At 43.5% G+C, this 15,377-nt stretch overlaps 1 protein-coding gene across 1 annotated transcript; it reads left to right on the forward strand.

The window, feature by feature from the left end:
* Positions 1-494: 494 nt before the first annotated feature.
* Positions 495-8,843, forward strand: pus7l (pseudouridine synthase 7 like). Its single transcript, XM_080757651.1, has 11 exons — positions 495-515; positions 560-1,467; positions 1,581-1,878; positions 2,227-2,386; positions 2,551-2,776; positions 3,594-3,692; positions 5,057-5,138; positions 6,068-6,233; positions 6,644-6,758; positions 7,057-7,110; positions 8,220-8,843. The coding sequence occupies exons 2-11, from the start codon at positions 871-873 to the stop codon at positions 8,670-8,672; spliced, it is 2,250 nt and encodes a 749-aa protein (XP_080613777.1). The 5' UTR covers positions 495-515; positions 560-870; the 3' UTR covers positions 8,673-8,843.
* Positions 8,844-15,377: the final 6,534 nt, after the last annotated feature.

Below are 15,377 nucleotides of genomic sequence, written 5' to 3' on the forward strand. Positions count from 1 at the left end.
ATCTGCAAGCTCACAATGCATGGTATCCGCCACGCGATGTGAGCTTGTAGATCTGTTCTTTTTTGGACAAGCACTTTGTGCAACAAACGCATCACGCTCAAGACAGATTCAGCAGAAAAAAGAGGAAAAAATGGTTTCCTTTTTGGATGCGTTCCCAGATTTCTGTTGACCCTAACCGCAGAGCCATTCAGGGGTAAATTGACAAAAAAATATGGAAGTCTGTTCTGTTTTTATGCCAACATTGATTAACTACTATCGTGTTCTATTCAAATGTCAAATAATAATAATAATAGTAGTAGTGGTGGACGTAGTAGGCGTATCTTTTGGATTATTATTTTGATACCGGTATCATGTTTCCTCTTCTTTTTCTTTCTTAAAAAAAAAAAAAAAACTTCATCACGTGACGCGGAAGTGCACCAACCCCTTTTCCGCGTGGTTTTGTTTACAACATGCAGCAGCATGGGGTGTTTTCTTAGAGTATATATGGTGTTTTACGCGGTTTTACGTAGTAAATAGTAATAGTAAGCGCTATACAAATAAAGTTCAAAGTTCATACTAGAGAAGTATTAAGACAGAGACTGACTCGATAATGACTCGGTTCTGATTCAGGTTAGCACCTTCTTAGCTTCTTACAAATGCATGAGATAACTGACGGACTGACACTGACAGTCTGACTTTCGTTTCTGCAGTGGGTTTAGTTTACTAATACTTCTAGAAGAGTGGGTAGTGGACATTGCGCTTTAGAAGAACGTTGCGGGGAAGAATTGTTACGGGTGGGGTTGGGGTACTGTGTTCCTTTACTTCCTTACCTCGTGTTTACTAAAAGGCTTAACTAGAGAAAGTGCATGCAGGCTGCGGCCATTGGATGTGATGGTAGAGATGGAACAAAGTGATGTTGTCACCGTCCCAGAGTGTTTCATATCAAGCCACGAAGGTTTCTGTGGGAGCATCAAAAACTTCACCAGGGACTTTGTGGTGACAGAAATAGACATCGATGGACATCTAATCAGTAAGCCAATAATAACGTCCTCACAAGAGGAGAGTCCCAGGTTTCCTCCTCATGTCAATGAGTTCGGTCACTCTATCCCCACAAAACCTAGTGACAACACCAGCAACGAAGCTAAGCAGTGCAGCTCATCCAGAGTTACACAGGACTTGGCCATAATCAGTGTAGAAGACTATGAAACAAATGGGGATGTCACTCCTTCGGTGACAACTGAAAACCTTGACCTGAGTGTGATTTTAGGCGCCTCGGTCTGTGATGCGATTGAACAGTTTGCCGTGTCTGTCAGAGACCCATCAGGCCTCCCTAAAGAAGAGACCAGGAGCGAGACGAAGCAGCTGACCGGTGTAGAGCTACTGTCCCTGGGCTCCTTCCCAGAGAAACACCAGCGAGCTAATGTCCACCGTGCAGTACGACATCGTTTCCCCTTCCTCATGACCATCACCTGTCAGTCAGAGATCAAGGTGATAATAGGCCTGTCACAATTCTTACTTCTATCCTGTCTTGCCTCTCTCTCTCTCATGCCTGATGGCAATTATGTTTGCATGATCTTCATTCATCTGTATATCCCTACAAGGTGAAGGAGTGCCCGGACTTCAGGGAGCTCGCCGGGCTCGTCACAGAGGAGGAGGCGGAGGACTTCTTCAGGTTCATCGACGCCAAAGTGCCGGGGTCGTCGCACACCTTCCTGCCCGATGCCGACAAGGACCACAGGACGACGGTCCACCACTTCCTCAGCCGGAGGTTTGGGAAGCTGGTGGAGACCAAGAGTTTCGGCGAGCAGGGCAAGACGGCTATCACTGTGCGCCTGAGAGACCGAGGCAGACCCAGGAAGAGGACCGCAGAGGACTGCAGCAAGGACGATGTTTATACGGGTATGGGCATCATTTAATTGTCCACCACATGAACCCTAGCGTCCCCATTCCTGGCATGTTGCCGGGTGAAATTCATGTTCGTGCAGGCTCCATCATTTAGTTTTTTTTCCCCAGGAAACGAACATTCTGTAAATCCCCAATCGACAAGCTCACTCTTGTGTAGATCGCCTATTCTCAGAATATATTTGGTGTATAGGGGGGGGGGGGAAGGAGGGTACCAAGTGTAGACCCATGCGGAACTCCGGTCAATGAAGTATTAGGGTTTCGTCAAGGTCAACCCAGTGACGGTAGTTGTTGACGTTATTTACCTGTTAATTTGTGTGTGTGTGTGTGTGTGTGTGTTGGCAGCCTTCATCTTGTGTAAGGAGAACCTGGAGACTTTGGAGGCTATCAGTTACATGGCAGCAATGCTGGGTGTCCTGCCCTCAGATTTCACCTATGCTGGCATCAAGGACAAGAGAGCCATCACCTACCAGTCCATGGTAGTCAAGAAGGTTTCTCCACAACGGTACTTGTGCTGCTTATACTTTCTCGCTTTTATGGAATGTGTAAAGTGTGTAGGACTACAGTAAACTGCAAATAAACACCAGCTTTCACATTTGGTGTTGCCTTTATTTAATTCCGTTGACATTATAATTTATCTAGTTTCTTCTTTGATGCGATGTTTGTCAGGCTGCAAGAGAAGACGTCGGCGTTTGAGAAGAAAGGGATGGTCGTGTCCGGCGTCCGTCTGGTCAGCGAGCCCCTGAGGTTGGGTCGCCTGCAGGGGAATCACTTTGACCTGGTGGTTCGGGATCTGAGACCGCACCGCGACGCTGACACGCTCCACCCCGCCCCCGAGACGGAGACGCACGCCCACCTGGTGGAGCTGATACAACAGGCTGTGGAGAATGTCAAGGTACAGGTTTAGGTTTCCACCCGGACACCGACAACTCATATTGACATGACACGAGAGATGTTAACCCATTTAGGCCTGAAAGAATTGTCTTCTAAATCCTGACTGTTTTCTGAAATACCTATGTTTCTAGGCCTATATCACTCAATATTTCATGTCAAGGACCCCAAAAATGATCTGTAATTGGCCTCCGAGACCCCCCCATCTGAAAATATCTTGTTCCAGGGACCCTCCAGAAGCAAAGATTTGAGTTAAAAACATTCGTTCTGAAAAAATACATTCCAAATTTGAGGCACATTTTCACGATTCTTGCTAGATCTGCTATTTTTCAATAGCTAAAGCATAACATAATGCTAACACCAAAAGGGGTTCCCGCCCAAAATGGGTTTTAACTTACACTATGCTAATACATGAATGTTGTGGATTGTACTACACAGGCTGATTTATATGCAAAACAACTATCACGTTTTTAATGTTTAAGCTTCAAAGTCACATTGACATTTTCGGGGGAGTGGGTCTTTGATGCCCAATGATACAGTCTAGCTTAGCCAAAACAGAGGAACAGGCAAATCTATAAACAGTATTGCAATTGTCAAACGGAGGTAGAAAAAGCCCACCAACTACACGTAGTGTTTTCTTTGCAGACATGCAGAAGCAAGACGTCATCCTGTACAAGAAACAGACTTTTAAGCCTTTAAAGATATTTAGATAATTTAATGAAACTCAATATTGGCACTGATAGGAACAGCATCAGTTTGCTCATGCATTATTTTAAGCTAGATTTTTGGTGCTTCATTACGTTTGAATGTTTTCTTCCCAGGCTAAAGGCTTCGTAAACTACTATGGGCCTCAGAGGTTTGGGACAGGCCTCAGTGTTCAGTCGGACAGAGTAGGACTGGCCTTGCTCAAAGAAGACATGGTAGGTTTTTACAAATAAATGAATGATAATTTAAGGGATGCTGCTGTTTATTTACACTGGTATCATTTGAAGTTGGATGTACTCTCACCCAGTGCAATGTGACAGCTGTGTATTGAAGAACAATCTTCAGCTGTAAAACAATGTGTTTTTGTTGACATATTACACAGCCAGTGTCAGTTTATTTCACATTCAACATTGACCAGATTCTACAAATCCTGTCAGAAATGGCATTTAGTATGGCAAGTTTACTATTTCATACACATTTCATACACAAAGAAAATTAAAATGCTTTTCAAAGGCATACAAAGTCTAAATTTAAACACAAGGTATGTAAAAGAGGGATCTAAAGAAATAAGTGTGTAAATTAGGAGCATTGTCCTTCTGTTGATTCTTTGTCTGTCTTTGAAAACCACAAACCTGTGTTCAGTATAGTATTGATGCGCGGTCCGACCTGTAACCTGCGGGGCAGGCTGAGCCGAGTCAAGACATTTTAATTGTATTGACGAGCCGGGTTATAGTGGGTTAAATAATGTAATTTATACATGGGATCATTTCACTTGTCCTGCGAGGAAGTTTGGTAAACAAATTAAGAGTGCGCACTGTGGAGCCGTGCTGTGCTCGGCTGGCTTCACCATGGCTTATTTGCTTTGACGTTGATCTCCTCCTTTCACCATAAATCCAAAAACAGTGTGACTGTGAATACTTTAACCGTCGGCGTTAAAAGGTAGCCTCTCTGTCTTCTCTCAATCTCTGCCACCAAATGTATGTAAACAAGACCAGTTACCGTATACCGTCAGTCACATTACACGTGCTACACCAAAGGTGGTGGTGACCCATTGAATACGGTAGAATAATTACGCAACTACCACCACAGACTGCAATTTACAATTTAGGCATTTAGCAGACACTCTAAGAGCATCTGCTAAATGCCTAAATTGTAAATTGCAAAAAAACAGTGGAATATCTATCTTAAGGAAACTATACACTAGAGTGCTATGTCTTACATAAAGTGCTATTTAAGTTACATAAGTTGAGCCTATGCATACGCCTGTAGGAGGTTGCTGTATTCAATGTGTATTTAATGTCGGCGGGTTGCGGGGCGGGCTGGGACGAATCAAATTATTAATACATGCGGGACCCGCGGGTCATAAAAAACCCTGACCCCGCATCACTACAGTATAGGAACTGTAGTGACCACTGGTTAAGTGGTTTTGAATCAAAATAAGTATTTTATTGAAGGGCTGATTTGTTATAGAGCAAGGAAGTGTAGACTAAAAGTATTTAGTTTGAAAGTAAAAGTAGTCCCTGGACCCTACTTTGAGAACCACTGATGTAGATTGATGTGTGTTGGTGTGTTGGGTCAGGTGAGTGCAGTACGTTTGGTCTTCACTCCAGAGGAAGGTGACGACCCTCAGAGCCAGGCTAAAAGACACTTCCTGCTGACAGGTAAGACTTTTCTGCCGGAAATGGGGAGAGAGAGAGTCGGGGAGTGACATCAAAGATGCTTAATTTAGGAAGATAGCCCAACCGTTGCTTCGCCACTAGAGGTGAAATGGTACAGAAATGGTCTCCTATGTGGGCGCCATCTGACTGCAGATCTTGTGGACGTCCTACTGTTTACTGGTGCTACATTTCGTGTGAGTGTTCCTGTGACAGAGATAGGTCGATAACTAAACATCTTTTTTTCATGATTTGTGATTTTGGTATCAAAATGTTGGGAAGATTGTGTGCTTGTGAGAGTTGCGTCCAATTTTAGTTAAACATCGGGCTAAAGAATCGTTCTGAAGGACTGAAGCTGTGTTCATGTTCACTCTCCCGTTGGAATGAATAGACTCCTGCTTCCGGTCTCCTAAACTTGTGGCCACCTAACGTCACAAAGTAAAAGTAAAAGCTAGTTTTTCTTGGGTCAGTGACATGCAGTTAACCCGCCACTGGGCTCAGGAATCAAACCTGGGACACACTTGGCTACCAGCACCCCTCGAAAACGGAACCCCACTGCTTAATAATCCCACATAATTAAACTGAATAAAGTTCTATAGCACTGATTCTCATTCTCAATGTTGGGATTTGGTTCCCTTTGTGCAGACTTAAAGAGTTAAATGAACACTGATGATTTTACAGCTTGTGTACTATAGATTGTGGTCCCTGAGAAACAATTGATCAAATCATCAAATGGGGGTCTAATATCAAACTGGGACTCCTTGAAATAAAAAGGTTGAGAATCACTGTTCCACAGTTTTCTAATGCACCAATGTGAAGCCTGTATGTCCATTGTACCTTGACGTTAATTGAGTTAAATGCTGTGGTAGATTCCTTTGCATGCTTCAGAATCAATATGGTGTTTCAAGTTCTGGTTGTTCTTAACTCTAACACAGACAATGCCAAGGAGAGCCTGGCCATGATGCCTGTGTACAAGGCCAGGGAGAGGCTGATGCTGCAGGCCCTGCACCGCTACGGGACCGGTCCGCAAGGCTGTGTCCGTGCCTGGCTCAGCCTGCCCCATGGCATGAGGGTCTTCTACCTCCACGCCTACTGTAGCAGGTGAGCCCTTCTGAACACAAAGTCCAAGTGCATGCCGTTGCCGTCGGGTGGACATGACACGTTGCATTGTGACACGTGAGCTTGTAGATCAGCTATTTCCGCTCCTTTTGTCTGACACTGTTGTTTGACAAAGTAGCCTAGGGCATTCTTTTTCACGCACAGAACAAAGCTGACATGTGGAGATACAATGTTTCTGCCCGACAACAACAATATCAAGTTATTGATCCTCCATTCCCCATGTGTCTTTGCCGTTATACTATTAAAAATAAAAACATAGTACACCTTGTCTTGATTAGGCATCCATCTCACCTGATGAGGGTCTACTTTATTTTATTCATGATTTCAGTTTGTAAATGTGACATCCATTGTATTATTGTAAATGAGTCCTTGACTGAGTTGTTGATGTTCAGGGTGTGGAACGAGGCTGTGGAACACCGGCTGTCTACTTTGGGTCACACAGCCAGGGAGGGTGACCTGGTGAGGGCACAACAGGAGCAGGACACGGCAGAGTCCAGCCAGCCTCAGGTAAGCCTGGCTCCAAGATGATGGAATTATATTTTAACAGTGCTTTTCACGTCCGCTGTAGGGTTTGGGTTTTAACCAGGGACTAATTTAGACCTATTTTGGAATGGAGCTAGCTTTTACTGGTAGCCAGAAATACACTAAACGTACGTAAGCAGAGACTGTCCAGTGTACATCTCTTCACTTAAAACGCCATTAAAACATTCAATGCAGGAAATAATTCATGCAATGTTGATGATTGAAAGTGTTGATGATTTTCTTTACGTCTAAAGATGCTGTCGTTTTTTCCCCCCTACTCCAGATCCATGTGGTGACAGACCAGGAGGAGAGAGAGGGAGTCTACAATCTAGGACAGGTGAGGATGTCAGACTGCAAAGCAGACATTTCGTTCTTATTTAATTTAATTTTTAACAGGAACAATACAAATATATCAAGGTATAAAAACATGGAACCGTTGCGTTTGCAACCCCAGTCCCTGGTTAGGACTTTCTATACAAATATGATCTACCTATACTAAACAGAAAATACATGCAAATGCATCTGATCTAATAATATACTATAATAATAACAAAATTACAATGCCTATTACAAAACAAAGTACATTGCAATTAAACTGCTGACACCATGTTCGCATGATAGAAAAATGGTAAGTACATTTACTTGAGTACTGCTTGAGTATTTGAGGTGTTATGATTGCAATAATGTCAAGCAAAGGAACAAATATGAACAAGTTCTCTTTAATTTTCTCCCTAGTACGTACCCCACAAAAGTAGTCCTTTATACATCAATAGCAGACATGTTGGCACCACTGCTTGCATAGCACCTGCTTTACTCAATAGCTTGAGAGAGTGTTTTAAAATTTCCATCTTCATAATTTATTTTGTTTCTTCATGGTTTTACAGTATTATGTCACACATGGCGCAGTGGGATTGTTGTGTTTGAATGGAGAGAGGGGATTGTATGACTACTAGCGAAGCACTAGCAAAAAACAAACATTGACTTGGCCTGTAGGGTGGCAGGTTGTTAAAGAACGTCTCTTTGCCAGGTTGAAAGTGGTTACATCGTAGCGTAGGTCTGGCCGAAATGACTTAATTAATATCATCATCATATCAAAGCTTTTCCTTGTTTACGATAAATGAACAATTATCAAAAGAAAAATGGTGAAAATAGCCGATCTACAAGCTCACAACGTGTCGCAATGATATGTCCACTATAGCACTATTGTAGAACATAGTATAATACAGGGTTTGTGTGGTTAATCGTCTGATTAATAGATTTAGTCAATTATAAAAAATCGATTAAAAACATTTCCTGTCGATTTGGTGATAAGAAACTGTTTCTCGATTAATCGATTAACCTACATCAGCAAGATCACGTTGGTTATTGGTTATAAATATTGGTTTTGATATATTTTCTGCCTAGCCCTATTAAGGCGCGCCTAAGGTTTTGTGCCGTCTATGCCAGGTTATTCTGCCCATGCCGGGTAATACGGTCAGGTACCCAGAGAACAGCATCGGGCTCTGGTACCAGAAGAGACTGGCCAGAGATGGCCTACAGTGCTGCCGATTCCGAGTCGGTGCCCTCAAACTCAACGTGCCCGGCTGCTACCGCCACATGCTGGCCTTCCCTCGGGACCTCGCCTACCGACTGCACGGCCCGACAGCCGGGGAGGGGAGCGGAGGAGGAGGAGGAGGAGGAGAGAGGGAGGGAGGAGAGGGTAGCAGAAGAGACCGTGATGGAGGGAAGAGTAAAAGCGCTGAGCAGACGCGCAGCGGGGTGTCGGAGATGAAGGGGGACTCTGCCTCCCTCGCTCTCACCTTGAACTTTGACCTGGACAAATCCTGCTATGCCACAATCTGCCTGCGAGAAATCATGCAATTTCCACTTTGCCACAAGGTGGAGCCAAAACACAATTAATCTGCCAGAGAAGATATGGGTTGTGCTGTAGCCCAATATTGAATAAAGAAATGTTTTGAAAGTCACTGCTGGTAATGATTGGCATTGTAATGAGCTACTGCTGGGCTTTGCTTTTGAGAATAATGAGTATCTCATCGGAAAAGCTAGAACAGGACCAGTCCAGTACCAGAGGTTAAAAGGCTAATAATAATTCCATCCTACTAACCTGTGAAATAATGTTAATTCACATGATGATGTCTTAATAAGGAGCTGAAAATAACTATTTGGAGAGTTCATTCAAGCTTAAATGAAGCATAAAATACCCAATATATAATCATGATGTATGTATCCAACTATCCATTGCCTCTGGAAAGCTGCATTCAAATTTGAATCAAGTTCAGACTGTGAGTTTTTCCCCCTCCCTTCCCCTGTAACTAATTTGTGGAATTTTAATTAGAATCTGTATTAAACCACCTGCAATTTCCATCCCCTATAGCTTTAAGTGATGAGCAAAGTAGTTGCTAGTTTAGTGTGCCTCAGCTGGAGTTAGGAGTTAGGTTCTGACTTGTCGGTTGCCTTGAGCCCACTGCATGTGTTTGATTAACTACTTTAACTTCTATAAGGGGAGACATGTCTGCCAGACAAGCATATTGGTCATATCACATTTATACATTTGAAAATAGTTGATGTTCAAATTCAAAACGCGTTGCAGAAGCACCATGTTGTGAGCTTGTAAATCGGATATTTCCACTGATCTACACCAACGTACGACGGAGCATAAATTAGGCAATACTTGACTAGAGTATGTACGGTATGTCACCCAGGGCAGGGAAATAAATGAGAATGTTTCACTGGGAAAATCCAACAGTTACTTGAGTCGTACATGATTGAGCCATCTGGTACTTATAAAAGACCGGTGAGAAACCTTAGTCCTTGGCTGTCAAAATTCAAACACTCTTTACAGAATGGATTCTATATACTTAAAAGATTTCTTGCACCCCCCCTACCCACCCGACAGAAAAAAAGGATAAGTAGCTCTTTGGAATATTGTGATATTTCATACAAATTACTCTATGCTTCTGACCGTACTGCCACGCTACAAGATATTTCATAGCCTACCCTACGTAATAATCTCTTTGTTTGGAATACCTTTCAAACATTCAGAATACATGAGAGCTATAATAGGAGTCATATGTTGAGTGAATCACGCATTCCCCCCTCAAGGTTGGATAAAGGCTGAGTCTAACTAAGTGGGTCCTTGACCCCTTAGGGTCAGAAATCTAGAGTCTACAGTTTCTCCCTGAATCCTCTTATACTTTGGTATTGACTAGGGCGTTCCATAAGCTGTTATTCAATACGTTTATCACTCCAGAGAGAGAGAGGAAGGGAGAGAGAGAGAGAGATTGAAAAACAGCGTCAGTTGACAGGCAGTCTGCTAAACTATGTATTGTTCATTTAGACAGAGTAGCAGCAGGGCTGCATTATGGTTTCTGAGGTGGGGATTTTAAACACTTAAACCCTCTAGTCCGAGTCTGGTATTTGAACTGCTTTTGTCAGTCTACTCTACACCAAATCTCTTCGCCAAAAATAACTGATCTACATACAAGCTCACAACTCGCTGCAGTGCTCAACTGCCTACAATCTATCCTGAGGAAACTGTGTTGCACGTTTAGCATTAGATACATGCAGTTCTGTATTGTTGTCCAATTCTGTGCATGTCATAATGGTTGTGTTGTGAAGTTTAACCACTTCACAAGTTCACAAGGTTCACAAGTGCAAGTTTGTGAAGTTTACCCACTTTCAACATGACATCACTATTTTGGGCATTTCATTCTTCTCCAGAAATATATACAAATATCTATAAGCTCACAACTATATGTTCCAATACAATCATGTTGGATTCTGAACATTGCTAATAATTTCTGTCCTGTTCGCCCTACTGGAATGTTATATGTGGCTAAAGAACTAAAAACCTATGTAGGCCTACTAGGCCTATGTAGCCTACTTGACTGTGGACACCCATATAACATCATGACATCATCTAAAGTTTTCATATAGGCCTACCTATAAGCATACACAAATGAAAGTACCACTGTGGTAAACAAAGACTACTTCTCCAAGTTCCGGCAGAGGTCTAATAATGCGTACTGATACACGTACATTATCACACAGTACTGTCTGAGACCACGGTGTGACCAGCTGAGAACTCCCCTTCTCAGGTGGGGCACTTTTCATTTCTCCTGATTGAGTCATACTACTTTATTATAAGTAACACCTGTCATCTGTGAATGCGTGTAGCTACCCTGTGGGGTTCTGTCTTCCTATAGCCAGACAGTAATATACATTGATATAGTTGGCAGCCATGCAGTAATGCTTTTTATTTTATTCTTTTTAAGGTTTTTGCTTGATGCAAGCCGCCAAGCCAAGTCGACTGGTGAGTTATGATGCCGATTTAATAAGTGTGTGTGTGTGTGTGTGTGTGTGTGTGTGTGTGTGTGTGTGTGTGTGTGTGTGTGTGTGTGTGAAAATATGTATAATGCTATTCTTGCATAATTTATAGCAGGTTATTGCTACATGTGCTACATAGCCTACATTCTCATGAAATGTGTTCCAAAATCTGATAGGATTTTTAATTGGATTTTTCTATTAGAATCCTAATTCTAGAGTCCTATGGGACATCGCCATTGCAAACTAAACATGAAATTCTGAAAGTGGTTAAAAAAATCACAACAAGCTTGAGGCACTTCTTCTACAAATTGTACCACTCTATTGCTGGGTTCGCAACAGCACTGAGTAGTGGAACCAGCACAGGCAAGGGACTAAAAAGTTGGGCATAATGAAAAAGGACGACTCTTCACACAGTTATTTACCCATTTTATATAGCCATTTTTATTTTAGATCTCCAATTAAAGGGGATTATTTGTTTGCTGGACGGTTAGATATGACTGTCAGTTAAACGTACTCATTGTCAGCATAATAATTAATGATGACAAACCGACATTAGGAATAGGCCTACCATATTGGCACAGCATTGAAATCACTGCTGGGTTATTATAGTCGGAGTGCACCAGATAACCCTCAGACTAGAGTTACATTTACTGTGTAGAAGTTAGTTTCCTCTCATTATCATCATTATCATAGCCATTAGTCCCTCTAGTGCAATTATCTGGCTATTCTCTGTGTTTTCTCTGACCCTTGTTAATAGTTGCGTCAAGCAGACAGTGGCTCTTGAGTGTTTTTGTCTGTGTCCTTTGTGACAATTAGATGTGAAACCTTTGTGAGCTCTCTTGAGATCATCCCAAGTCCACTTCAAGTTCCAGCACATTGCTCAGCCACTTCCCCTTCCCGTTAAAGTTAATGCCTTTGTAACCCATGGATGTCAAAACCTGTCTAAACACTTAATAATACACACTTAAACTCAGGCGTCACATCTATGGTGGCCCTGGAGGGGCATATAGTGCATTGGTTCTCAAAGTGGGGACCCCCAGGGGTCATTGAGGAGGTTCCACGGGGTCCCCATGCAGCTAAATTATTTAATATAGCGTCAAATTCAGTTTAACTACTTTAAGACAGTAGCGGATCTAAAGCTTGCAGTACATCATAATGCGATGCAGTGTGAACTTGTAGAGTGGCTATTTTACTTTCAATACAAATCTCTGACGGGGGTCCCTGCTAGAAAATTGAAGATGGGGGGTCTGTGGCCAAATCCATGCTGTATCAATGTGGGGGTTCTTGACATGAAAAGGTTTGAGAACTACAGATATAGTGGTTGAACTGCTCAGATAAGAGCATTCCCAATTTCCCATTGCATACGCGATGTGTGGGACCCATACCGTACTGCACTACTGTACGGTACCGTTGTTTTGCAGCTGGGTGTGTGTGTGTGTGTGTGTGTGAGAGAGATCTTTTTTAAATATATATATATATATATATATATACAAAACATATGAAAAATGTGTGGAGGTGCTGGTTGTCTACTTCCTTCACCTACTGGCAATGTGCACAAGAAAAGTTTTCGGTCCAGCGGTTTGCGAGATTATCTCCAGACAGACTCGGATGTCTTGCGTCCTGCAGAGCCATGCCGTAAAAAAAAAATCAACCTGGATCTGCACCAATTAAGTGTGCAGCACTTCCTGTGTGTAGGACTGGTTGTTCTCTGCATTGCTGAGACACCACCAGGGGCAGGACAGCCTGTCCTGCTCAGCCACTCTAAGCAGTAGTGAGACAGGGGCAGAAAGACAGCCTGTCCTGCTCAGCCACTCTAAGCAGTAGTGAGACAGGGGCAGAAGGACAGCCTGTCCTGCTCAGCCACTCTGAGACACCAGGGGCAGAAGGACAGCCTGTCCTGCTCAGCCACTCTAAGCAGTAGTGAGACAGGGGCAGAAGGACAGCCTGCTCTGCTCAGCCACTCTGAGACACCAGGGGCAGAAGGACAGCCTGTCCTGCTCAGCCACTCTGAGACACCAGGGGCAGAAGGACAGCCTGTCCTGCTCAGCCACTCTGTGCACAGTGGTGAGACACCAGGGGCAGAAGGACAGCCTGTCCTGCTCAGCCACTCTGTGCACAGTGGTGAGACACCAGGAGCAGAAGCACAGCCTGCCCTGCTCAGCCACTCTGTGCACAGTAGTGAGACACGGGTGACTGACTTCTCCACGCCACCGCACCCATTCCCGCTCGTTCGCCCGTCCGCCCTCGGCCCTACCCCGGCCAGCCATGGGTAAATGTTGACCCAGTTCACTAGCAAAGATGACAACTTTTCCTTCATGTCTGGCTTAGATAACTGGATAACAGGTCTGACAGAGGTACAGTAGGGAGAGAGAGAGAGAGAGATGGGAGTAATGGAGGGAAGGGTTATGGGTGATATTGACCATGGAAGGAGAGACATCAATTTTTGCGCGCTTGCAGGCTTTAAAGAGAGCAAGCGCAAAAAGTGAGGGAGAGGTTTACGGGAGCTAGAGTAAAAACATGCGATGAATGATGGAAGTTGAGGGTTATGAAAGATATTGACCATGAAAGGAGCGTGATCACATTTTTCTTGCTTGCTTGTAAAGCTGGTGTAAAGCTTTAGATGGAGTTACAATCACAGTGCAGGGAAGGAAGTCAAAGCTTACGAAAGGAGGCCGAGGAAAGAGAAGGAAAACGGCACACGTTTTTTTCCCCCCTTTCCTTGCTTGTTTAGGAAACGGGGCAAAAGCTATAACGAATGAGACGGACAACGAGGCATGACAAGAGCGGAGGAAGACGACTTTATGACGGACATGGGCCGTGGAACGAGACAGCGATGCATTTTGGCTGGCTGAGCGTGCTCGATCTCAGCGTGTCATCTCCTCTTAACTGTGGGAGTCGTCTCACATCCACAAGTGAAGTCAAACTAGCTGCTATAGTGGTGCTATGAATCCATCGCCTCGGTGCTAATGTCCGGCCACTTAAACACTTACACCCTACAGTATACTTAATTTGACCGGGGTCCCTGGCCTGTACTCTGTACCACAACGCGCCGTACCGCGTTGTGCGCTTGTAGATCCTCCATTTTCAGTTAGCTGAAGTATAGACTAGTGGATTTGCGTTAATACAAATCTTCAAAGTAACTTGTAACTAAACGTTTTAAAATAATTGTAGCAGAGTAAAAAGTTAAATATTTTTCTTTTGAGGTGTCGTACAGTAGAAGTACATACAAAAATGGCAAGTAAAAGTACCACAAAGTTACACATTACTTACTTACAGTATTGAGTAAATGCACTTAGTTACTTTTCACAGTGTTTAACGGTAGGGGAAACTCTCCATGTACGAACACAAACTGACTGGTCCTCATTCATGAATAGACATACACATACATTTCACTGACCTTTGCCCTGTCTGCACAGTCTCTAGACTATAGTCACACATTGTGTTGGTCGAGCGGTTCTCACAAGTCGCTAAGCATTTAAAAACATTGTGGCTGACGTGGGAACGGGTTCGTGGAAACTAAGGGCTCTGTGCTGATCATGTAGCATTATCTTATTTGTCAGAATAGTCGACGGGTTTGCAATCTGTGTTCGATAACGCCATGATAATTCATTTAGTGTGTGTGTGTGTGTGTGTGTGCAGTGACAGCTTGTGCTGGTTTCTGGTGTGCGCTCTACTTCCTTATATTAACCATGGGTTTCAACTGTCAAGGGACGAATGCCTTTGTGCATTCTTGTGTGTGCATGTATTTATATAGCGTCGCTGTCGGTTGGAAACCTTGTATGTCCAAAACAGTTACTTTTCAGGAAATTAAAAAGATAACCTGTGTTTAAGTTTAAATATCAAGGTACAATGTTTCTGCCTGATAGCAGCGGCGGTTCTTGACATTTCCACCGCACTTCCACTGCATACGCGATGTGTGGGACCCATACCGTACTGTACTACTGTACGGTACCGTTGTTTTGCAGGTGTGTGTGTGTGAGTGTGAGTGCGAGATAAAGACAGACATGTTTTCTGTGTTCTGTCAGTCACATTGTTGCGGTAGCAGCACTGCCTCTTGGCCTGGATGTGACGGTGTACATGCAGTACACAGTATTGTTGAGCAGGGTCGAGTGAGGTTGGCGGAGCCTAAGTGACCGTGTTGTTCCTGCTGTCAAAATGCATTCAGATTAGTGTGAGCTGGAAAAAAAAGCGATACTCTCTCTAGCTGTTTACGTATAGCTTTTTCCACCATGTAGCCCTTTTGTGCATTTGTGTGCGTGCGTGCGTGTGTGCATGATT

The sequence above is a fragment of the Protomyctophum bolini genome, assembly GCF_963924005.1.
Source record: "Protomyctophum bolini genome assembly, chromosome: 23".
Lineage (NCBI taxonomy): Eukaryota > Metazoa > Chordata > Actinopteri > Myctophiformes > Myctophidae > Protomyctophum > Protomyctophum bolini.